Here is a 26,488-nt window from a genome sequence, read left to right on the forward strand (position 1 = left end):
TACAAGATGGAATATACCACATTAATGTAACCCACCCTGGTCTATTATATTAACACAAACTAACACTACAAAAAGCCATCCCAAATGCATCAAGCTAGTAGTATCATGTGAAAGACTGAACCACAGAAGATGAGGTAACTAATCCTGACAAAAGGCCAACAAAGAAGGCGCTATTGTACGTAGTTGGTTCGCCTTGCATTGAGTTGTTTCGTGAGTCGATGTATGTGTCATTGAGGAACGGTCCACCAACGACTGCCCCGATTGCTAGGTTAGGATTAGGTTTTGTCGAGTAAAGCCACTTGAAACCATCGTGACAACTTGTATTCGCATCAACGGGCATTGAGGCACCACGATGATGCACATATTGAGGGTAGTTAAGCCCGTAGCCGACTAGGTAGCTCATGTTCATCAGGTTATTTCCCAACACATAATCAGCCTGTATATACGCATTATACAAGTCTTGTATTTAACATGATCTACTGCTTTATTAAGTGCACTATTCAAGTAATTAAAGTTTTGGATATAGGTTTAATGATCATGATACCTGTGAAACAGCGAATTCACGAAGGTCCATCGGCTCGTATAATTTCCCATTGCAATATAAGTATGGTGTGTTGGATTTGAACATGTAGTCGCTAAAAACGACTAACAGGAATGCGTTGCCAATGGCGTATTGTAACGAGTCCCACTCGTTCACCCATATTAGACCACCTGCAATAAGTTAATCGATTTCATCCATGATTGTTAATTGTTTGCAACAAATTGGGTTATGATAATCCAAACTACTAGCTATGACTATTAAACAATTATGATGATGATGTGACTAAGACTAAGAGTAATCCTAACTTTCACCTTGATTATCAATGACACTTTCCTTGTGACGGGCGACGGATAAGTAACTCTATATGCCCCTATTTCATTTATCATTCTGATTCAAGAACAAGTCTTCTACTTCTCTAATACATTGGAATGACACTTAACAACTAAAGTGAAAATTAGAACTTACCCTTATCATATTCTAAATATGAATTATTATCCACCAACGGATTATAGTTTGGACTATAAAAATCCAATTTTTTTCTGTTTTTGTTAGAATTTGAGCTTGATAACTTACCATTAGTTTTCTTTTCCGTTGGTGGTGGCAATAATATCGTGCACATAAGAGCCTCGGCAGTTCTCCGGTACATTTGAAGGTTCATATTTTCTACGATCGATATCTTTGTGTCCATGCCCAAGAAATTCACTCTTGATAATAACACCTAAATGGACAATAAAAACCAAAATTTTACGAAAGGTTGTTGCTCGTTTACCTTCTATTTCGACTGTTCTTTTTGAAATTACCTGTATCCCGGCAAACTTATCGTCCCAAGAAAACCATGTCGGGTTACCCCAATTAGCGAACGCATTTCCATGCATTACGGTTACATAATTAATGTAATAACTGTCTCCTGTGGCGTGATAGAGCCATGATGCTGCCCATAACAGTTCATCTACAAATCCAGAAGACTTGTAGTAATCTTGTATATTTGGGATGCTTTTACTATAAACTCCTTGATAATTATTAGCGAACTCGAACAGTTTTTGTGCATGATCAAGAAGCAGTTTGGAATAACCGGGGTCCTGGTTCTTGAAAACTAGAGATGCTGCGGCCATCGCGGCTGCGGTCTCTGATGCAACGTCCGAGCCTGGATGTGTGGTGTTCACTTGGATTGCTGGTCTTTTTTCGGTTGAAGTTTCGGGTCGTTCCCAGCATTTGTGGTCGGTTTCTGGATCACCCACCTGAGAAGATTACCCGAGAATTTGGTTCAGAGTGGAAGAGTATTGTAAACGAATCGAATGAACAGGAACGAGGCCTTTTTTAATTGCTTGTTCATTTAGTTTTAACCTAACAAATGAACAGACACTTAAACGGGCATACTTTCTTGTTCATGCCCGCTCGTTAATAAAATGATTTGGTATTCCTTTATATTCGTTCATTAATATTCTATACTAACCTAAATGACCATTTCAAGGTTTGGTTCCTAACATTTATTTGGGTTGATGGGATTAATTAATATGTTTAATAACTATCATAAATAAATCTCACTAAATAAGAGACGAACATAAACAAGCGCACGTGAAAAAGCAAACATAAGCAAACCGAATGTGAAGCACGTAGATGAACACACATATATAAACTAATGTTCATGAGACTAACCCAACGGGATATTATATGTTCATGATCGTTCATTTAGTTAAGTAAAAAACATTTTGTTTCTGTTCGTTAGATTACTAAATAAATTAATATATAAATGAAGTCCCCATCGAATAGTTTACTGAACGTTTGGTTCATTTACAAGTTCTGAATTGATTAACCTGGATGTAGAGGACATTATCAGAAGGATGAGCATTAATGAGATAATCAGTGATCCATCTGAGTGATTCTTGAGCATGTTTAAGCTCATTAACTGCTTCCATATGTTGACCATATTCCAGAATTGACCATGCCAGAACGGTGGCCGTAAAAGCCATCGGAAAACCAAACTTCATGTTATCTCCGGCATCATACAACCCTTTGGATAGATCCAAGTTTTCATCCTTTCCGTCTTCTAACCCCGAATCTCCTCTCCATGCAATCCGATAATTATTCTCCAGTTTCCCAGCTGCAAATTCATGAACCAAATCATATATAGCAAGGGGGTGTGCATGAAAATCGCAACAAAAACTTGACGGTTTGGTTTTATATTTAATTTTGTAATGGTTTTGCATCTAATAAAAACGATTTATAGATTTTCATCTTTCATTTTAACTAGTTTATGAGAATTTAATAAATATTAACTCATATATTTTAGTTCGCGTGTATAATAATCAATTAATTAGTTATTATTTAACAAAATGGTTTAGGCTGAAATTCATTATTTTGGGTAAAAAATAATAATTTTCTGCTCAAAACTTTCAAGCTCACATAGCAAAATTGTAAAAACTGAAATGGAAAATACAAGCCAGACGGTTTAATTATCAGTAATTCAAAAACCGAAGTTTACATTTTTGAACATCGAAGAATTGAGTAGATATGCGAAGAGCATTGCGGTATTTGGGTATAACACCATCGGGTGGCTTTCGAATCCGATGAACATTGTTTTGAAGCTCGTGGAAGTTTTTCCATATAGTAACGAAGGCAGCTCCGGCAACGAGAACGACCATCGCCGCGACTAACAGCCACACATGCCACTCGCTGGAATCAGAAGTTGATTTGGTTTTAGTTTCCATGGGTGGATTAATCTATAGGTTGTTTGGTGAACATATTAGTAGATGAAGGTTAAGTTGTAGGATCTTTAGTTGCCGGCAAGTTGTTCCATTTGTCAACATAGACAAAGAGATGTTTGGAACGAATCCAAAGAGAGACAAGTGTTGAAGAAAATCTAAAAGAGTTATATTAACGGATATTCTAACATCTTGTAGAAAGAAACAAACAATGTTTTACATGTTCATGACGAAAACCGATTAGTCTGGTCGTCTTACTGATTCACTTGACAAGCTGGTTTTAAAAGCCTTATGGCGTTGATAGGGTGTAAACAAGACAATCCGTTAGTAAAATAAGTTTGTTTAACAGATGAGTTCAAACCCGAGCTTTATTTATCAACCCTGAGTATGATTGTGAGCCAAGATTGAGCAAAATTCGAGCTTAAAAGGTTATTTACGAGCTGAGCTTGAGCCTTAGAAATATAATTCAAAGGCATGGCTCGACTTGACTCATAGCTAATTTAAAATAAAATGTAAAACTAATTTATCTTTTGATATATATTTGCGATAGTAACAAAATATAGAGCATAAAATATATACTAAACACATAATTAAAATAAGGTTATGTAAAAAAATAAATAAATCCGGTATAACTATTGATCCAGTGTAATGAATCAGCTGGTCCGATCACAAAACACCAAAACAACACACACTGATAAACATATTGCATGTCTCTTAATGTGCGGCTATGAGTCTACTTTTGTTTCTTTGGTTGGTTTGATTGTAATGACAATTTTACAACTTCTTCTTGTAACAATATGACAAATCAAAAATTGTAAATATTAATGAGAACAATTCGATTCATAAATCTTCATTAATTTCTTATTACTGATGTGATTTTCAATCATATAATTATTAGGCAAAAATCCAAGGCAAGTGAACTTTGAGTATATTAATCGAATGCTAATTAAGAGAGTGATTGATGATGTAGAATATACATTAATTAATGATAAATATTGAAAATACTACATTACTTGTATAAGATTCATATGCGTTTACTCGTACAGATGATTACAAAAGGTTGGATTTTTTTAAATAATTTGGAAAAACTATTTTTTTAAGGAATTTATTCTAATTCATGGAAATTATAATTTCTCTAAAACATTCTAATATCTTTTTAAACTTTCTACGAATCAAATGATCCCTTGATCCCTTAAGTTTTGGCAGTGAAAGTAGATACTTAAGTTTTGGCAGTGAAAGTAGATAGAGACCTCTGTTGCTAGTATATCTGTAACATTCTAAACAAATCACACATCATCAATTTATAGAATTATGAAATATTGAAGGGTGTTTAAAAATGAAGATGCAAAAAATATAAAGTTGTATGTTCTATGGGGGTAATAAACAAACCATAACTTTGAACTCCTTTTTATTTGAGAGAGACCCTTTTTAACACCTTGTTATTAATGGACTATGCCTATGTCAAGCCTTTTGGTTCATACTAAAATTTATGATAAACAAAATATAACACGTTTTTGTGTGCTTTAACTCATTTCATTTTTCAAGTTCCATAGTTTTCTTGAAACGAGGCTACCAAATTACAACATAAAACCAAAACAAACCGAATGGAGTCGTATTGGTATTCCAAGTTTTATATAAAACTCGTGTTTAGGTGAATGTAAAAACTCTGAAAAATTGATTATCTCTTGATTACCCTTTACTTTTTGAGAAAATCCCACTAAGTAATGGAATTAAAGTTTTCTTTTTAGCCTTCTTGATCTTGAAGGATGGAGGACTTTTGTCTTGTACTTTTGGTACTTCAACAATCACTTTGGTTGGTGGAGTTTGAAACTTGTCTGGATTGTCCTCTTTAAGTTTGAACAAATTATCTTCTTCTGGTTTTGGATTCTCCATAAATTTGATCTCTTCTGTCTCGGGATCGGAGAGCGTGTAATTAAACGGATAGGGTCCTCTTGCCGACCTTAATTGGCTGAGTTCCGATTTTGTCTCTTCAAGTTGTTGTTTAAGTGACATAAGATAGTGTGCCATTCGGGTTTTCTCTTCCTTCGAACTTTCGATGGTTTGTTTCTTCTCTTCAAGGCCAAATGCATTTCCATGTTGGTTGTTTTCCCTTTCTTTGCTCTCCATCTATCAATATACAACGTATATGCATCAATGTATCTATAGCAAATGACATATATAGTTTTTTCCATGATATTATATGTGCATTTAATTAAAAAAGAAAGAACAATGTCTAAATTCTAAAATGCATCTTTTGTTAAACTTAGTATATTTATTAGCATAATATGGCCTATCAATATCATGATGTTTAATGACAAAATGAATGTACTTAAAAAGTAGAAAACCAAAAGGAGATTTATTCAATATCATAAAAGAAATTACGCTTTAGCTTTTAAAATGGTTTTATATATTTTATAACTAACATATCAAAATCATAAATGAATCTCAAACTCATTTATCCTTTTTAAGAACAACCGCGTTTTGGTCCAATGGTATCCGGGTTCAAATCCCGTAATAAACAGGTTAAGTAGATATAAGAGTAGGTTATTTAGCTATAAAAAAATTACTCTTTTTAAGGAAAAGTTTAATGAGAGCAACATCACCTCTTTGAGCTTATGTGCGTAAACCTCGCCTGCCAAAACTTTTTCTCCAAATAGCATAACAGCCTCTTTCACAGACTTAAACGGTTGTCGTGTATCGATTGCGACCCTTCCGTTGACGACCAAGCCTTCGGCCTCCATCTCCTTCTCAAAATCAAGTTTGAAAAAGTTAATATAAGACTCTAAAACCACATGCATGCAACAAGAACAGACGCTGCAAGGAGTTAATTTGGGGAAATAATTGTAGATGTGCATGAATGATTTATAAGAGAGGAAATAGATATAATTATATATGTACATTTCTTGGCTTCCACTTCACTAGAATTCTGTTAATTGAAGTTGATGTTTATTGTTTTGGTGGTTGCACCATCTTATTCTTTTTAATCATTTATTTATATGATAGTGTGTTAGATGTTTACGGCAATAACTAAGTTATAATTCATCGAAATGACGAATCAAATCTACCTTGATTTGTTCTCACCAACATATATGGGGTCATTGGGTCCATTTCTAAATTCTCTCTGTAAGAATTATATATGATAATATATGGGGTCATTGGGTCATTGGGTCCATATAAAATATTAAAACCAATAAAATAATTATATAGGATAATTATATTGATCGAATTAAACGAGAAAAGAAAAGAGTTTTTCCAATCTATATCTATGTCTATATATTATATATTATATATAATATATCAAACAAGGCAAATTAGTACACTTGATTTTAAGGGATTTATCTATACTATATATAATACACTAAACAAGGGCAAACTAAGACACTCATTTTTAAGTAATTTACAACATTTAAAGCATGGGGTACATGTGTTAGTAAGGGTAACTTGTCTTTTAAATACAATTCATTCAACTTACAAATTTGGTCCCTCATCTTTAACCATATTATGTTTTTAATTTAAGTTGTAAACTAACTTCTCACCCATGATTTTTAAACGATTATAGCCTTTTCAAACGTTAATATTTTTATAAAAAAGTTACACCATAAAAACGAGCATTTTATTCTCTTTAATTTGGATATGATATTGTTATATTTTTTTTCATTTTAAGTAAATTAATATATTACGTAGGGGTGTTCAGTGTCGGTTTTGATGGTTTTTAAGTTAAACTTGTGAGTCCAACCGTTAATACTGATTTTTTTGTCGTCCAAAACCAAACTCAACCATTGAAAGTTGAAACAAAATCGTTACTAACGGCCTGGTTCCAGTTTGGTTTCACAGTTTAAACTTTAATAATAAATTTAGTTTAAAATAATTATTAATTTAAATGTACCATCAATTTTAACTAGACACCAACATAATATGATACTTGAGAGAATCATAAATAAAACATGATATTTTTAGCCACATAAATGGTAAATATTATTGGAAGATCTAGGACGTGAAATAATAACAACATAGATCACAAAATGAATCATACTGCAATTAAGTTAATTTGAAGTTGTATAACCAAGTTATTTGTAATAAAAAGATTATGTTCAATTAAATTTTAACTATATCTAATATATATTACAAAACATATCTAATAATTAATAATAAAAAACATTAAAATGCATTTAACATTTACAGTCTGGTATGGTTTCTTATGGCCGGTTGCCAGTATAAACCGCGAACCAACCGTTCACTACGTTTTGAAAATTTTGAAACCGACCAACAAACCGAAAGTAAAAAAAGAAAAAGAAAAAAGAAGTCAAACCAATGACCGGTTTAAACGATTTCAAGGTTTTAACCGAACCATAAACACTTATATTTGTTACGTGATTAACAGGTTCAAACACCCGCTGCATCGCGCGGGCACCATTCTAGTAATTGCTAATGCGTAAGCTACATGTGTTGGTAAGGGTAAACTTGTCTTTTAAACACAATTCATTCAACTTACAAGTTTGGTCCATCATCTTTAACCATATTGTGTTTTTTATTTAAACTTTAAACCAACTCCCCCCCCCCCATGATTTTTAAACGACTATAGCTATTTCATATGTTAATATTTTTATAAAAAAATTACATCATAAAAATGAGCATTTTATTCTCTTTAATTTGAATACGATATTGTTATAATTTTTTTCAATTTAAATAAATTAATATGTTGTGTATGGGTGTTTAGTGTCGGTTTTGATGGTTTTAAGTTAAACTTGTGAGCCCAACCGTTAATACTGATTTTTTGTCATCCAATACCAAACTCAACCGTTGAAAGTTGAAACCGAATCGTTACCAACGGCTTGGTTCTAGTTTGGTTTCACAGTTTAAACTTTAATAATAAATTTAGTTTAAAATAACTATTAATTTAAATATACCATCAATTAAAACTAAACACCAACATAATATGATACTTGAAAGGATCATAAATAAAGAATGATAATTTTAGCCACATAAATGGTAAATACTAATGAAAGATCTAGGACGTGAAATGATAACAACAAATATAACAAAAAGAATCATATTGCAATTAGGTTAATTTAAAGTTGTGTGACCAAGTTATTTGTTATAAAAAGATTTATATTCAATTACATTTTAACTATATCTAATATATATAACTAAACATATCTAATAATTAATAATAAAAAAGATTAAAATACATTTAACATTTACAATCTGGCCTGGTGTCATATGGTCGGTTGCCAGTATATACCGCGAATCAATCGTTCACTACATTTTGAAATATTTGAAACCGACCAACTAACCGAAAGTAAAGAAAAAAGAAGAAGAAGCCAAACCAATGACCGGTTTAAAGGATTTCAAGGTTTTAACCGAACCATAAACACTCATATTTGTTACGTGATTAATAGGGTCAAACACCCGCTGCATCGTGCGGGCACCCGTCTAGTCTATACTATATATAATACACAGGGCAAATTAACACGGTAGATTTTAAGGGATTTACAATTGATTAAGCACATGATACAACAATAAAGAGAGACAAAGTGGTAATTGAACACTTAAATATCACGTGTTTTACATATATTTTCTATAATAGTTACAAACTTAGTCCTTTAACTTTATGCAAGTTTTTGTAAATTTATAGAACAATCACAAATTTAACCTCTATCTTTTGCCTATTTACTCTCTTTAATTTCACTTTTAACCCAACTCCTCCCACGATTTTCAAACGGTCATAACTTTTTCGTACGATAATATTTTTTTTAAAAAAATGCACTATAAAAATGAGCGTTTTATTCTCTTTAATTTGAGTATGGTATTGCTATAGTTTGTTTAAATTATAAAAATGACATTTTTTGTGGTCTAATTTTGATCGTTTTGAATTAAACCGTGAGCCAAGTCATTAGTAATTCTATTTTGTCGTCGAAAACTGAAACCGAAGCGCTGAAAATTGAAACCAACCAAACCGAATCATTATCAACGATTTGGTTTATACTTTGATAACAATTTGAGTTTAAAATAAGAATAATTAACCCAAATATAGCGACAAACGGTTTCACGATTTTAAATAAACAATAAACACCCATAAATCTATTACATGATTACTAAGGTCTGTGTTTCCCGCTGCACTGCTCTGGCAATCGTCTAGTCTATGAATATGTACAAGGATACAACTAAGCAACCCTTGAACATAGATGATTTTCTTTAAGCTTGAAAAACAGTAAAATTGAGCAGTAATGTTGGTGCATGATGTCAGTAGTTCAGTGTCGAGTATTTGTAATCGTGTTAGTTAGATTTGAGTTTTGTATGTAAGCGAAGTTACTAACAAGTTCGCTTATATGGGCGAACTTGTTAGACAAGCGAAGTTAGGGACAACTTCGCCTGAACATACCAGGCGAAGTTGTCGTGTCTATATAAGCCATTTGTATACGGCTTATTCATTAGAAGTTAATAGATTAAGAGTTTATTCGTGTATTCGAGTCAGAGAGTTTTGTATTCAGTGATTATAGTATCACGTGTTTACGGTTGGAATACAACGTGTGTTTGGTTATCGTATCGTGTGTTAGCTCGTATTGTTTTCTATACTCGTAACGTCTTACGTAGGGATTCCGCACCTACGTAGTACGCGATATCTCGTGTAGATCCGGCTGGGAACCTACAAGTGGTATCAGAGCCTTAGGCTCTTATGCTATGGTTCAAGATCTGCGTTTTGGTGTTTCTGTCACGTTTCTGGCCGATCAGCGCCGCAGGCGAAGTTATGGGGATCAGGCGAAGTTGTCGCTTAAATTTTAGGGTTTAGGCGAAGATATAAGGTTAAGCGAAGTTATCCACAACTTCGCCTACCTCACAAGTTCGCTTATTAGCCAGGTGAAGTTATGGACAGGCGAAGTTGACTTTAGGCGAAGTTAACGAGAAAAAAAAAAGAGTGTTTTGGAGTTTTCGTCTGTATGGCCAGGTGTACACGATTATTGTGAGACCGGAGATGTTGTTCCGTCAACGAGTGAAACTTGTTATCTCTGGGTCTTACGTGTGAACAAATACGTGTCAACTCTGGATATGGAGTTGAGGTTGTGAATGGGATATTAAGTGAAACTGGATATTGACACATATTTGGGTGTTTGTGGGCAATGAAATTGTTGTTGTTCGAGGTTGACCAACTGAAGAAAGTCAAATTGAACTGAAGGTTTTCGTCATTACTGGATTGCGGTCAGAGCATATTATTTATGTTATTTTCAAGGCGTTCGAGAATTGGATCCTGAAACGTGATGCTTATTTATTAAAGTGAAAATTCTGGAACAAGTTGGATTTAATCGGGAATTAAAGTGTTTATGTTCTTGATCGTTATCCCTGGTGATTGAAGATGCTTCGGATTAATTAATGGTCATGTGTGTTAGATTCTGTCAAGGTGGTTTTGTGATGAAATTGATCACTTGATGTTCAGTAGTTGAAGATTAAACCTTATCGTATGCCGACGTGTTGGTGAAGTTGTGGAGGGAGCCCAACTTCACGTGTTGGTGAAGTTAGAAGAACTTCACGTGTTGTGAAGTCAGAAGGACTCACGTGATTGGTTGAGATGATTAATTAGGCACGGGGATGCATGCATTTCAAAGACCTCAACCTATATAGTCGGAGAAGCTTACACTGAAGGGGAGATCTGATATGGAAGACGCTGGGTGATTGGTAGATTTGTGAAGCTACAAGACAGTTTCAGACACGGCTGGTTGAAGAGCAAACAGAAGATCATCAGTTAAGAGGGAGTCTGTTAGTGCATGTTTTGTAACAGATGATCTTTTGTGTTTGTTAGAATTGAGAGCAACGGTCAAAGGGGAGTCTGTTGGTGCATGTTTTGTGACCGTCGCTATGCAATTCTGTTCAGCCGAAACGATGTACGAAGTTAGTACAACTTCGCCATAGGCGAAGTTGTAACAACTTCTGCCATAGGCGAAGTTAGAACAACTTCGCCATAGGCGAAGTTGTAACAACTTCGCCTACAGGCCCAAGCCCGCGAAGTTTATATATATATATGTGTGTCTTGTTTAGGTTTAGAGATCCAGAAATTAAGAGTTTTGTGTGTTAAGTTCAAGTAGCTAGAGAGAAACCGAGAGAGAGAGTCGTGTGGGACGACCCGAGGTAGAGCTCACCTCGGGTCGGCCGTGTCATTTGTTTTCATGTTTGGTATGTAAGTGTTTCGGTTATTATATAAAAGATCTGCAGATGTGTTTATCCATTCGTGTGTTTGTTCGTGTATGTGTTTGTGTGTAATCGTGTTCTTCGTCTTCTACACCATAAACGAGACTAGGAGGATTCCGCACTCCTAGACATCGTGCGGATCTCGTATCGATCGGCGACGCCCCGGGGCGGGGGACTTACAAGTGGTATCAGTTCGCTTACCTCACTAGTTAAGCACACAACTTCACTAGTTAAGCACACAACTTCGCCTACCTCTTCAAGTTCGCTTACCTCAAGCGAAGTTACCCACAACTTCGCCTACCTCCCAAGTTCGCTCAACTTAAGTTAAGTTATTCTCAAGTTCGCCAATCCGGCGAATTTAAGAAAGTGAGCGAAGTTACAAATTCACGCGAAGTTAAGTTTTAAGCGAAGTTATCCACAACTTCGCCTACAGTGCTGTTTGAAAATAATTTTTTTTTTATTTTCGGATTTCTTTGAGTTTAGAAAAAGATGTCTTCGATAAACATTACCGAACTAGTAAAGATGGAAGAAGAAGCAGGTTCGGCTACAAAAGCACCTAAGATGCTTAAGAAAACTGATTATGTAGCGTGGAAAGATCGTTTTGAACAATATGTCAAGTATCAAGATGCCAAGATGTGGGTGTGCATACAAGATGGTTACATTCCACCTACTGCTGAGTATGAGGGTCGTGATCAGATCAAGAAATACAAAGAGATGGAAGAAGAGGAGAAGAAAATGTATGAGGCAGAAAGCAAAGCTCATGCAGCAATTACAATGGCTCTTCCACAAGAGATACTTCACACCTTCCGAAAGTATAAAACTGCTAGAGAGCTTTGGGAAGCACTTGAGAACCGGTTTGAGGGCAATGTGGGAATTCGTGCCTCGAAAATTAAACTTCTAAAAACCCAATTCTCGGTCTTCAAGTATCTGAAGAATGAATCACTTGATGATATCATCACTAGATATTATCATCTGATGACTGAACTCAACAACTATTCAATTGTTTACAAAGAAGATGAGATTGTTGAAAAGCTTCTTGATGCTCTCCCACCGAAATGGGAGATGTATACTGTGTTGATGAGAGAAGATAAAGACTTTGCTGACTATGACCTGGAGACAACAGTTAACAAGCTAAGAACGTTTGAACTAAACATGGTACGAAAGGAGACACCTACCGATCAGGTTCAAGATCCGGGTATGTATGGTGCAAAGGTTAACTCTGGATCAAGTTCGAAAACTGAATCATCTGCTTATTACTCTAAGGGAGAGTCAGGCGCTAGCTCAACACATGAAGGACATGTATCTCTCAACATGAACGGTGATGTGTGCTTTGTAGCTGGAGGATCAAATGCTTCTCAACCTCAAGCGACCAAGAGTAGTTTTTCCCCAAGTGTGTCAAACAACAACTACTCGAAGATGCCCATGAGTGTTAAATCTGCTGAACAGCAGTTTGCTCTCTATGCATCTTTTATTGCTTCGTATGAGAACTACATTCAGGGTAAGATTGTTGATCCTGCAATCTTGGATGAAGACTATGATCAGATCGATGCTGATGATCTGGAGGAGATGGATCTGCAGTGGCAGATGGCTATGATTGTCAGAAGGGTGAAGAGGTTCATGAAGAAGACTGGCAGGAAGTTTGTCGGAGAGAGGCCAGGGTTTGATAAGTCGAAGGTACGCTGTTACAACTGTCAGCAGAATGGCCACTTTGCAAAAGAATGCAAAAATGAACGTGTAGAACGCAGTCAAAACAGATCTACACAGCAAAGTGGTAGTGGTAATGACTATAGAGCCATGATTTCCAGACAGAATGAGGAGTACAACTGGAATCTGCATGTTGAAGAAGTATTTGAACAGGCCAATTTGGCAAACATCGAAACTGCAGATAGTGAGAAGAAGGGAACTGGTGAAAATGAAGCTTACATGGCAGATGTGGCAGACCAGCTCTCTGAGGTAAGTACCGAACTCCCTTGTACTAAGTGTGAACATCTGTCTGAACAACTGACAACTATAACTGATCAGTTTGTTAGTTTGGATACGCAATTTAAAACTTTAAAAGAAGATCATCATTTCACTAAAGCTAGAGAAAATAGTTACAAAGTAAAAATTAAAGCTAGCGAGAAAGATATTAAAAGTCTTAAAGCAAAGCTTGCTGAAAAAATTCAAGTGATTGATCTTAGCTATGAGGTTCTAGAAGAGAAAACCAAACTAATAGCTGAAAGGGAAAAACAGATAGCTGATCACCAGGTAAAAGTGGTGGAACTTAACAGGAAACTGGAGCAATTCATAAATTCCTCCGCTATACTTGATCACCTCGTTAGTGATCAAGGTTCCCCAAAAAGGGGAGGAATTGGTTATCATGAAGTTCCACCACCTTTAAATCATAATTACACTTATGACCCTAGTAATCAGAAATCTGTTGATGTTGACTATGGTCAGACAGTTCCAGTTCAAGTTACTACTAAAGAACCAGAAGTTAGTAAGCCTGTTGCAAGTGTTAAGATTTCTGCTCCGAGTCATGTCTCATCTAACTCAGACAAGTCCTCTGAGTCGTGTGAGACAAAACAAGAGGAAGTGTTACCGAGAAGTTGAGAGAAAAATAAAACACCTGAAAAGAAGTCTCCACTAAACCCGTATGTCCCACCATATGTGAGACAAATGGGCAGTAATACAGCCTCAACATCTAAGACAACTTTTGATAAGAATGTTGGACACAGGAGTTGTTTTAGATGTAATCAAATAGGACACCTTGTTGCTGATTGCCCCCTGAAGCAGAAATTCAGAGGTGTGAGGACTTCAAAATCTGAGAAAAGAACTAACGGTAATCAATATAATGGTAAAAATGAAAACCCATCAACTTTCAGAAAATGGACTAATTCAGGTTTTCAAAGAAATAGATCTCAGTTTTTCACTGCTAACAACCAAACCTTAAGTAATAATTCTTTTAATTCACGAAGGTTTGGATGGCCTCATAGTCAATCCACAAGAAGGTATCCTGTTAGGACTCACATAAATTATTATGATACAAACTTTGGACAGCCAAGGTACGGGATGTATCGACCCAAGACCAATCGGTCTTGGGTCCCCAGATTTTAATCATCTGCTTTAATCGTGCAGGAACAGTTGAACAGGGCTGCCAACAATCAATGGGTTGTGGATAGCGGTTGTTCCCGGCACATGACGGGTAACAAGAAATTGTTACACGACTTGAAACCTGTTCAAGGAGGAAGAGTGAGTTTCGCAGGAGAGAGCGGTGGAAGGATTACAGGAATAGGGACGGTGTCGAATGGAAAGATGACTTTGGAGAAAGTAAATTTTGTTGAAGAACTGAAGCACAATCTGCTGAGTGTTTCGCAGATTTGTGACAAAGACTACACCGTACATTTTACAAAGAATGAAGCGATTGTGTTGTATCCTGGTTTTAAGATACCAGAAGATTGGATTGTTATGAAGGCTCCAAGAGTGAAGAATACGTATATCATGGATATGAGATCGACTGAGATGGCCACAGAAGAATCGTGTCTTCTGTCAAAAGCGACTGAATCGGAGTCCGAGTTGTGGCATAGGAGAATGGGACACATTTATCTTCGGAAAATGAACTACCTTGTCAAAAATGGGCTTGTGCTGGGTGTTCCCTTGAAGAATTTCAACTTTGAAGACAAATGTTTATCATGCAAAAAGGGAAAGCAACACAAGAATTCCCATCACACCAAGAAGGTCAATTCAATTGTCAGTACCCTAGAATTACTTCACATGGATCTCTTCGGTCCCGTGAATGTAAGAAGTCTAGGAGGAACATCTTACTGCTTGGTGATCACTGATGATTTCTCTCGATATTCCTGGGTATATTTCCTAAAGTCAAAGGATGAAACAGTGCAGATGGTAAAGAATTTGATTACCAAGGTTGAGAATATCATGGGGAAACGGGTTAAATTCATCAGGAGTGACAATGGAACTGAGTTCAAGAACTACGAGATGGAGATCTTCTGCTTACAGAAGGGGATAGAACACCAATACAGCGCACCGTATACACCGCAACAAAATGGAGTGGCTGAGAGGAAGAACAGAACCTTAATTGAAGGAGCCAGAACCATGCTGGCTGATTCGAAACTTCCCGTGGTGTTCTGGGCTGAAGCTGTTGCAACAGCCTGTTATATCCTTAATAGAGTGTTAACTAAGTTGAGGAAAGAATTGCTACGAAGATGATTTGCGATGAGGAAGACACTTTGGTGCAACGACCACAGTATGATGAATGTCAGCCTTCCTCGTCAAATGCCATCAATACCCCTGCAGCCTCTACTGAAGAGGAATTCATCAATCCGTTTCACTCTCAACATCAATCACCCAATGATGAGCTCTCTTCGAACTTGGAAGATAATCTGAATGTCAGTTCGGTTCCGACTACGAGAATTCACAAAGATCATCCTTTGGAGAATATGATAGGTGATCTGTCTGCCGGTGTACAAACAAGACAAAGCTTGAATGAGCACACCTGTGTTTACACAAGCATTAAAGAATCAAGCATAATCAACGAGTGCTTGTACACCTGCTTTATCAGCCAGATTGAACCAAAGAACTATCAAATGGCTCTTAAGGACAGCTCGTGGGTCGAAGCCATGCAAGAAGAGTTAGCTCAGTTTAAGAAAATGGAAGTATGGAACTTGGTTGCAAAACCACGTAATGTGCATGCGATTGGCACAAAATGGGTCTTCAAATGTAAGAGAGATGAGAAAGGGAATGTTATCAGGAACAAGGCGAGGCTGGTTGTTAAAGGCTTTAATCAACAAGAGGGGATTGATTACAATGAGGTGTTTGCTCCTGTAGCAAGATTGGAAGCCATTCGTTTGTTTTTGGCATTTGCTGCTCATAAGGAGATGAAGGTCTTTCAGTTGGATGTGAAGAGCGTGTTCCTAAACGGTAAAGTCGATGAGGTTGTGTATGTTGAGCAGCCTCCGGGTTTTCCTGACCCTGACTTTCCCGATCACGTGTACAAGCTAAGTAAAGCGCTGTATGGACTACATCAGGCACCTCGTGCCTGGTATTCAACCTTATCAGATTACTTGCTTGAGAATGAGTTTGAAAGAGGTAAAATTGATAGCACATTGTTCTTCAAGAGAAAGGGTAGCGACTTTCTGCTGGTGCAAGTCTACGTGGACGACATTATCTTTGCTGCATCAAAGGTCGCCATGTGTCAGGAGTTTGAGGCCGTCATGAAGAAGAGATTTGAAATGAGTGCTATGGGTGAACTAACTTTCTTTTTAGGATTGCAGGTTGATCAGAAGAAAGACGAGATGTTCATTCATCAGACGAAGTATGTCCATGATGTTCTCAAACGCTTCAAGATGGAGGACAGCACTCCATATGATACACCAGTCTGCGTCAATCACAAATTGGGTGCTGATTCAGACAACGATGCAGACGTGGACCCAACCCAATATCGGGCTATTATAGGTTCTTTAATGTACTTAACTGCTTCTAGGCCTGATATAATGTTTGCTGTTTGTCTTTGTGCACGCTTTCAGGCAACCCCAAAAGAATCTCATTTGAAGGGTGCGAAGAGGATACTGCGGTATCTTAAAGGGAAGCCGAAGCTGGGGTTGTGGTACTCGAGAGGAGGAGACTTGGAGCTAGTCGCTTACACAGATTCTGATTATGGAGGGTGCAATCAGAGTCGGAAGTCTACAACTGGTGGATGTCAGTTTCTTGGTGGCAGACTAGTGTCGTGGCAATGCAAGAAGCAGACCTCAGTCGCAATTTCAACCTGTGAAGCAGAATACATGGCAGCATCCAACTGCTGCTCCCAGGTTCTTTGGATTCAACAACAGTTGCGCGATTATGGTCTGAATTTCTCACTTACTCCTATTTGCATTGATAACACTGCTGCTATCTCAGTAACTAACAATCCCGTGAAGCACAGTAAAACTAAACATATTGACATACGTCATCATTTTATACGGGATTGTGCTGAGAAGAAGCTGATTGAGCTCGAAAAGGTTGACACGTTAGATAATTTCGCTGACTTGTTCACGAAAGCGTTTGACAAAACTAGATTTCAAAACCTTGTTGAGCTGAATGGGATGATCAATCCCGAGTAACCATGTCATATGTTTGTGTTAAAAAAAAAAAAAAAAAAAAACGTCGCTATCGCTTAGAATTATGTTGGTTGCCTCAGTTTGAAGGACATGTCTTCGGATATGTTTGGTCCTCATTTCTACTTGTAAAATATGAGGATAGCCATTAACCAGATGACTGAAAGTGACCGGGGCGGTTTATGATGAGTTTTCATTCGTTCGCTGAAAATTAGTCGATCATACTTAGTTAGAAGGACACATACTAGTATGTGGTCGGTCCAGCTGATCCATTGGATCTTCGGGATAGCCGTTTCCCTGAAGACTTTGATTTGGTCGGGGCGATTGATGTTAAAATTTTTCTTTTTGGGAGATGAAATTATTTTTCAAGTCTACTACTTCGTAAGAAGTACCTTTACTATGTTTAACAGAAAATTGATCTAACCTTGGAAAGTGATAGATATACTGATTCTGTGTGCTTAACTAGTGAAGTTATAAGGCCTAAAAGACTTTAGAACAGTCATTATATGTCATGGTAGCTTTTTATGGTGCGTAAAAGTAGAAGTGATACTAACTAAATCTACTCGATTTTAGTTGGAAACTCCTTAAGAGTTGTGCATGTCTTCATACATATCTTTCCGAATGATAGGCAGAAAAGCGATTACCCAGTCATACACGAGCCCGTGAGTGTTCTGATTCCCGTGAAGATAGAGTGTCAAGACGCTGCAGTGATCCAGATTCGGGACTTGCAGTTATTTTCTACTTGAAGTTGTGTATATACATGTTAAAAAAAAAAACACTTCTATAGTTCATAATGTTAATGATTGTCAATCAAGACGCAAGAAGATGAACAGGAAGCGGAGTCTAAGATCGAAGAGTAATTACTACTTAATCAGACACTACGGGTCGAGGTCAATTCGGGGTGACTTGGGGAAAGCCAAATACGCCTTGAGAATAGATAGGAGGCATCATAATCTCTGAGTTGCTGCCCACTTAAGTTTTGAGCTTAATTGAACCTAACTCGTATCACAGAAATGATGAAAACCATTTTAAGTAGATTACCTGCATACAACCTGTTTCTTTATGTCATAATACAGCTGAACACGGATCTGTGTGACAGTCACGAAATTAGTATGATTCCTGTTCGGATCTTTTCTAAAACATGGTAGTCCCTGTCGAGACTGAAATTTGATCCCGTGTACTTTAATTTTTCAAATTTTTGTTACTTTTGTAATTGTTTGATTTTATACCTGGTTACTTGGTCTTGATCGTATCATTTAACGCTTTAAAGGATGTTTTTAAAACTTTATTGAAAATTGTTAAAAGTATAGGGGTTTGTTTTGTAAATACAGGTGAACCTGTTTATAACTTCGCCTGGAATAGGCGAAGTTATCGATAACTTCGCCTGTACTAACTTTAACCCTATATAAAGAAGTTTTAGGGTCAAACGATTTCTTATTTTCCAAAAACCAGCGAACTTATTCTCTGTCAACCTAAGCGAACTTATCGATCAGTTTTTCTCGATCTTCTGTGTTTAACCTACTTCGATTTAAATCAAATTAAAGGTGTGTAGGGTTCGATTATCATACTATCAATGTCTTTTGAGGTTAATCATCGGTCGTTTCGACTCGATTCTCGACCTCGTCTTTCGAAACCTTAAACACCCGATTTCAAACTTGTTTTTACGTGATAGTAAACTACTTGAACGTCTAAAACTTCATAAATTCATGTATTTCGGAGTCCTCGATCTCCGAAATCATCTTCTACACATAGTTCAAAATCCCTAACTGTTGCCGATTCAAATTCGGCGAAGTTACAGTTTAGGCGAAGTTATCCGTAACTTCGCCTGAGGTTTAACTTCGCCTGATTATTGATTTTGAAACAGTTTATGAGGCGATGTTGTGATTAGGCGAAGTTACTAACTTCGCCTGGACCATTTTACTTAACTATTATCAGACGAAGTTCAAGTTGAAGCGAAGTTGTTTCCCAACTTCGCCCCACCTTTAACTTCGCCTATACAAAATTGATCACAACTTCGCTCATGGTAACAGGCGAACTTGTGATTCGCTTTGACGTTTATCTAACTTAACCTGTTTATTGCAGATATGGCTGCTGTTGCTGGAGCAGGTGGTGCAGGCGGTGATGATGGAGGTGATCACCGGAGACAGTTCTTCCCGGGTCACAACATGTACATAACATTAGACCCGGAGGCGAGCGGAGTTGATGATTTCCGCGAAATCATCACATTTCTTTTACGCTCGAGGATATTCCACGCGATTACAACAACTCTGCCAATATCCTTGCCCAATATTGAGGATTTCTGGCAGACAGTGGAATACGATTGTAGAGTCGAGCCCCCGGTGATGCGCGCAACAGTCAACAATCAGATTGTTCAGTTCTTTTCTGAACAAATCCGGGCGGCTTTACGATTTGGGAACGAGACAAGGGATGACCCAACCGAGTTTGTAGCTCCTTTCCGTGATGGAGCGTTTTTGAGGATGGGATACTCTGGTCCCTTGGGGGATACACAGAGGAGGAAAGGCTTTTTACTTGACCAGTGGCGCTTTCTCATGCATGTTATGATCGTTTGCATGTCAGGGAGAAAGGCGGGCACTGATGGCATGGGCGCGACCATGCAGTCAGCGATGACTGCTCTGACATACAACAAGCGATTCAGCTTTAGTCAGATGGTCTTTTATGAGATTGATCGTCAAAGAAGAGCGATGGCGCGTGAGCGATTCATCATGTATCCAAGATTCCTACAAATGATCTTGAATCATGTTGCTCCAACGCTTCCTCAGCGCCGTCCGATCCGATACGTTGAGAGTGTGAACAAACGGATCTTCGCCCAATGTAGATCCTCCAGTGCGAGGAGCAAACCTGAGCTCCGTCCTCGACATACTCCACTCTTTGGGTACTTGATCAACCCGGGGTATGTGCCTGCTCGAGGGGACGAGTTTAGGGACCCGGCACCACAACAGGCAGGAGCACCTCAAGCTATACCTGCTGCTCCTGTTGTGTCACCGGAGGAGAACGTGGACCTTGATGCAGAATTTGGTGGTCAAGGCTTCTTTAATATGGATCGGGTGGATCCAGTGGAAATCGTACAGGTCCCGGTTGAACGTGTTTCGACTGTGAATGTTACTAGGGCAGCTACAACGGTAGCTGGCTCAGATTCTGATGATGAAGTGGCAGAGGCCAGAAGGATTATGGTGACTCGAGAAAGACTACATGGGAAAAGAAAGAGAACAGATGATGATAGTGAGTCTGATTATGAGGAAGAGGTACAACAGTTGATCCGGAGGTCAAGAAGGGAACGGATAGGTGCAGGATCAGGAGCCGGTGAGAGCTCTAGGGTGGTACGTTTCACTCCACCAGCACTATCCGGTATGACATTGGTTCCCTCATCACTACAGGTTACAAGGCCAAGCGCTACGGGTGTTCCCGTGGTGGCTACCTCGTCTACTTTTGGCCTCCCACCCATTACCTTCCAACTTTCGACTCCTGAGATCGTTTCATTGCCGCCTCCGACCGTTACTCCATCGGAGGTCGTGGCACAATTTATAGAGTCGACTGTTGTGGCCACTGCAGGGCTATCGGTGACGATACCACCTGCGGTTACGTCTATTTCTATTTCTGAGGTCCCGGTGACATCGGAAATCCCTCCTCAGTACACTCAAGATATATCACATATGATGTTCGATTTCGATGCAACCCTATCAGACTCAGAACGAATAGCAGCACTGGAACGGGTCGTGGCAGAGCAGTCAAGGATTAATCTTATCCAGACCCAGGCTATTCAGCGCCTAGTTACAGAGAATCAGATGCAGTCGTCCCTGCTGATACAACATGGAAAAATCATAGATGCTTTCAAGGAGTTCTTGGCATCTCAGGGGGAGACGAGCTGTAAAGGCGACGAGTTGAGGACCAAGAGACTAAATATTAGAGACGATGATCCCAATGCATCGAAAGATGCAGGTGGTGAGTTGCCAAGAACTGATCAAGCTCTTGGAACTTCCACAACTCAGGGGGAGTCGACAACTGCAGCTGGTGGTGATGATGTGGTGGTGGTGGATGTAGAGGAGATGGATGATGTTTTGGTTGGTGATGATGATGTACTACCGAGTGATGTGATAGAGAAGATTGGTGAAGAGATTGTGATGGATACAGAGATAGAAGAGGAGAATGTGGAGCATGAGATACCGCAAGTCGAGAACGTAGATATGAGTCAACAGATTGGGAATGATGAGTCTGAATGGGAAGAGCAGCCTAGATGGAAGGAAGGCTATGCTCAGTGGTTCGTCAAAACGAAGAAACCGGCGGTCCCTACAATGTTTAAGAAGAGTTACAACATTAAAGGCTATGCTGAAGCGAAGAAAGGGATTATATGCTGGATATATGATGAGCAGTTGAGGCTCTTCGTGATTAAAAGGTATGACGGTGTTCAGTACTTTAGAAGGATGTTAAGATCGTTGAATACACTGCCAGAATGTGAAGTGAAAGACTTAGCCAGATTGGGATTGATAAACAGAAGTGACGATAATATGGCTAGAGTCATTGGGAAAATTGTGTGGAAAGAGAGTATAAAAGAGAAGAAATTTGAGCTGTTGAAGCCACAAAAGGGAAAGCTTGTTGAAGACAAGGATAGAGGTTTGAGAGCTGATGGAAAGCCTTGGATGATCATGAAGTATAAACCGATCCGGTGTTTGAAAGAAGTACCGATGAAGCTAATGCCCAAGGATGTGCTTAAAGACCTGAAGTGGTGGTTTGTAGATTGTGAGACAGCTGAGGCAGTGATGGAAGACGTAGATGAACAAGAGCTGCTTAGAGTGTACGATCCGATGCACTTGGTAAACTTATCGCAAGCTGATTTGCAGGTATTGAATGACAAGAAGATATTTTATATTCCTGCTTGGAAAGACGAAGCGAGGAAATATCAAAGAGTTGTCTCGGTTTGTGTTCGAGAAGGAGTGCATGCTTGAGGATAGAAGATTGAAGATTACAAGACACGTGTTTGAAGCTAAAGAGATGAAGCTACTGCCAAGGGGGAGTCTGTTGGTGCATGATGTCAGTAGTTCAGTGTCGAGTATTTGTAATCGTGTTAGTTAGATTTGAGTGTTGTATGTAAGCGAAGTTACTAACAAGTTCGCTTATATGGGCGAACTTGTTAGACAAGCGAAGTTAGGGACAACTTCGCCTGAACATACCAGGCGAAGTTGTCGTGTCTATATAAGCCATTTGTATAACGCTTATTCATTAGAAGTTAATAGATTAAGAGTTTATTCGTGTATTCGAGTCAGAGAGTTTTGTATTCAGTGATTATAGTATCACGTGTTTACGGTTGGAATACAACGTGTGTTTGGTTATCGTATCGTGTGTTAGCTCGTATTGTTTTCTATACTCGTAACGTCTTACGTAGGGATTCCGCACCTACGTAGTACGCGATATCTCGTGTAGATCCGGTTGGGAACCTACAAGTAACAAATTGGGAAAAAAAATATTATCGTTTAAACTGATTCTTTACCGCTCATTTTTATTGGTTTAGATTGAAATTTAGTTTAGAGTTAAGTGCCATTTTAGTACCTGTGGTTTTAACAACTACGCAACTTTAGTACTTTTTTTGAATTTTTCGCAACTAGATACCCCATGTTAAAAAAACTGGCCATTTTAGTACTTTTTCGTTAACCCGTTAAATTTGTCCGTTAAGTCAAGGGCATAATGGTAACTTTAGTATTTTTTTTAGTTTTATTTTCTCTTTTAACCTCTAATAATAAAATCCATTTTTACATCGTTTCCAATATCTTAACAACCCTAATTATCAAATCCATTCTAAAAAGCCCTAATAAACAACCAGACGTCAATCGTTATCGTCATCGACCATCTGGACCTGCAACAAGCAGCCCTAATTATCAAGTTATCATCTGCAATTGAGGAATCCGATCATCGATAATGGCTGAATTGTGGGTTGTTCGGCAAGAACAATCTGACTTCCAAGCAGATGATGAATACGGTTAGTTAATAATGTTTAATCTGTTTAATGTTTAATCTCAATTCTAACATGTTCTTTACCTTGAAATTTCAACAGACAACCCTTACAACTTTACATTAGAAATTCACCATGGTGGCAAGTTTGACAATAGTCCAGGTGGGAGAACATACGTTTTGGGTCACGTTGATTATATTGATAAGGTTCATTCTGAATATTTCTCAGTTATTATTCTAAAGAACATGTTAGAAGAACTTGGTTATTTAGCTGAAGATGTAATATCATACCATTACAAGCTTCCTGGAGAAGAGTTAGATGGTTTAAGACCTTTAGGTAGTGATAAGGATGTTATTGAACTGATAGAGAAGATTCAAAATACTAGAGTTATAGAGGTATATGTTGAACATTTTAAAACACATCCTAAGAAATATTTGAATATTAAAGGGGGGAATGATGAAGTTAGAGAGGGGGTTGATGAAGATTTGAATATTGGATTGGAGGATTATCAGTTAGCAGTGATGAGGGTATTATTGACAATAATGTTGAGGAATCCGATAGGAGTGAAAATGGGTCTGATGAAGGTGATGAGGGGGAGGATTTTGGGAGTGATAAGGGGTATGATGAAACTGATGTTGGTAGTGATAAGGGGTATGATGATAGTGAGGAGGATGATTCGGATTACATAGTAGATGAAGATTATTTAGATGATGCTATTAATGTGGATATGAATGATTACAGAGCTGCTGTGGAGTTTAACTTAAGTGATGATAGTGAGCAGGATGATGAAGTTTTAGAAGATATTGACTTAGAGGAGTTTGATAGTATTAGTGGTGATGAGACTCCTTTGCAACAAGCTCTTAGGATCAATAGGAAAAAGAAAATGAGTGCAGAAGATGTTAATAGCCCTTTTTATGTTGGCCAAACTTTTGTAGATAAGGATTCTAAAAAGTGGTTGGTTAAACAACATGTAATTGATTCAAGAAGGCAATTGCATGTTATGCTAAATGATAAACGTAGATATCGGGTGAATTGTTTAGGTGTGGACCCAAGCCTTGTTAGGTGTGAAAGTAAATGGGTTGGGACAAAAAATGTAGGGACATCCAAGGGGGGATCTGGAGCATGTTCAAGTGGGACCAAAGAAGTAGATGAATCAAAGGGTAGTTTAGTAAAATCAACATCTAAAAAGAAGGACCAAAAACCCTCTTGCCCTTGGACTTTACACATATCCAATGTTAGACAAGATGGGACTTGGACTGTGAAAACATACTTTAAAGACCACACTTGTTTGCAAACAAGAGATGTACCATCAATTGGTTGGCTAGGGAAATTGAACCCACAGTTAAAAGTGATCCAAATAAGAAGCCTAGAAATATTTTAGAAGATCTGCAAAAGAAATTTCAAATACAAGTTTCTCCATATCAGGTTAGTAGGGCTAAGGCCATGGCTGAAAAAAAGGTTCTTGGAGATTATAAAGCTCAGTATGGCAGTCTAAGGGATTATATTGAAGAACTTGTTAGATCTAATCCAGGTACAACAGTCAAATTAGATGTTGAACCTTGTTGCAACCCTAGCAGTCCATCAAGGCAGTTTAGAAGAATATATATATATGTTTCGGTGCACTAAAGGAGGGGTTTAAGCTAGGTGGGAGAGATCTACTTGGCCTTGATGGGTGTTTTATGAAAGGGCCATTTCCAAGACAGATCTTGACAGCAGTTGGAATGGATGGAAATAATGGAATCTATCCACTTGCATACTCATTGGTGGAGGCTGAAACCACTGATAACTGGACCTGGTTTTTAGAATGTTTGGGGGATGATTTGGATCTGCATTCAAATAGTAATTTCACCTTCATAAGTGACAGGCAGAAGGTTTGTTTTAGCTTTCTTGATTTTTACATATATATGATTTTTTTGTTTGATTATTATTCATGCTTTTAATTGTTGTATTTAGGGTATAATTCCAGCTTTACAAAAGGTGTTTCCAAGTGCTGAACACAGGTACTGTTTAATACATATACATGAGAACATGAAGCCAAGGTGGAGAGGTGTTGTGTTCAAAAACATGCTTCAAAAATGTGCCTTTGCAACCACACCACAAGAATTTGAAAGGAGTATGAAAGAAATCCAAGACAAAGATACTTCACTCTATGATTGGTTGAAAGAGATTCCACCAAAGCATTGGTCCAGAGCTTATTTCAGTGGTATGTATTTTCATTAGCTAAAGAGTAGATGTAGTTCATTGAATTGAACTACCAGAGAAGTGGGTGGATGAAGCTTGTATTTATGATATGGCCATGAAAGGGATAGGTGATAGCATACCAGAGAAGTGGGTGGATGAAGCATATTATTTAGAGACATGGAAAAAAGTATATTCAAAAACCTTAGACCCAATCAATAGTATGGACTTATGGCCAATGTCTAAGTGCCCAACTACCTTAACAGCCCCAAAATATCACAAGCAAATAGGTAGACCAAAGAAATATAAAAAGAAGTCTGCTGAGGAGTTGAGCCAGAAACTTTCAAAAGGTGGTAAATTGACAAGGGAAGGTGGTTCTGTAAAATGTGATAATTGCAAACAAATTGGACATAACAAGAGATCATATGGCAAGAGCAAAGGTGAGGCTGCTAAGTCAAAGGGAAAGGGTAAAAGAGATCAGGCTGGTAAGTCAAAGGGAAAAAGGAAGGTTGCTAAGTCAAAGGGAAAAAAGGTGGGGATGTTAGAACACAAGCTGACAAGGCACCAAAACGGGCTAGAATAGAAGATGCAGTCTAATTGGTTAGTGGTTGGAAGTTTAAAACTTTATTTTACCTATGTTATTTTGTTTAATGTTAAGTGTTTGAATGTTTAGTATCAAACTTTGCTTGTAACGGTATGTTTAAAACTTTGTTGTGGATGTATTTTAAACACTTAAAAAGTCGTTACTCTAATGGTATTATGTTTTGGTATTGATTTGGTAAGTTGTTTAGTCTTGCATGATTCATGTTTTGGTTTGTAAATTGGAGCATAAGTT

At 37.8% G+C, this 26,488-nt stretch overlaps 3 protein-coding genes across 3 annotated transcripts; 1 reads left to right on the forward strand and 2 right to left on the reverse strand.

Moving 5' to 3' along the window:
* Positions 1 to 90: 90 nt before the first annotated feature.
* Positions 91 to 3,474, reverse strand: LOC143566328 (endoglucanase 24-like). The gene is made up of 6 exons (XM_077053067.1): positions 3,024 to 3,474; positions 2,356 to 2,642; positions 1,342 to 1,779; positions 1,115 to 1,259; positions 545 to 711; positions 91 to 436 (listed from the first exon to the last, which is right to left on the reverse strand). Exons 1-6 carry the CDS (start codon positions 3,247 to 3,249, stop codon positions 104 to 106), a joined length of 1,596 nt encoding a protein of 531 aa, XP_076909182.1. The 5' UTR covers positions 3,250 to 3,474; the 3' UTR covers positions 91 to 103.
* A 1,439-nt stretch (positions 3,475 to 4,913) lies between these two features.
* LOC143566329 (WEB family protein At1g75720-like) lies at positions 4,914 to 6,074 on the reverse strand. The gene is made up of 2 exons (XM_077053068.1): positions 5,847 to 6,074; positions 4,914 to 5,370 (listed from the first exon to the last, which is right to left on the reverse strand). Exons 1-2 carry the CDS (start codon positions 6,039 to 6,041, stop codon positions 4,933 to 4,935), a joined length of 633 nt encoding a protein of 210 aa, XP_076909183.1. The 5' UTR covers positions 6,042 to 6,074; the 3' UTR covers positions 4,914 to 4,932.
* Positions 6,075 to 24,918: 18,844 nt separating this feature from the next.
* On the forward strand, positions 24,919 to 26,236 carry LOC143566337 (uncharacterized). The gene is made up of 4 exons (XM_077053071.1): positions 24,919 to 25,006; positions 25,162 to 25,346; positions 25,429 to 25,678; positions 25,734 to 26,236. Exons 1-4 carry the CDS (start codon positions 24,919 to 24,921, stop codon positions 26,234 to 26,236), a joined length of 1,026 nt encoding a protein of 341 aa, XP_076909186.1.
* Positions 26,237 to 26,488: the final 252 nt, after the last annotated feature.

This window comes from Bidens hawaiensis, unplaced genomic scaffold, assembly GCF_021521415.1.
Source record: "Bidens hawaiensis isolate Kalapana, Puna unplaced genomic scaffold, B.hawaiensis_p1.1 tig00022872_1, whole genome shotgun sequence".
In the NCBI taxonomy this organism is placed as follows: domain Eukaryota; kingdom Viridiplantae; phylum Streptophyta; class Magnoliopsida; order Asterales; family Asteraceae; genus Bidens; species Bidens hawaiensis.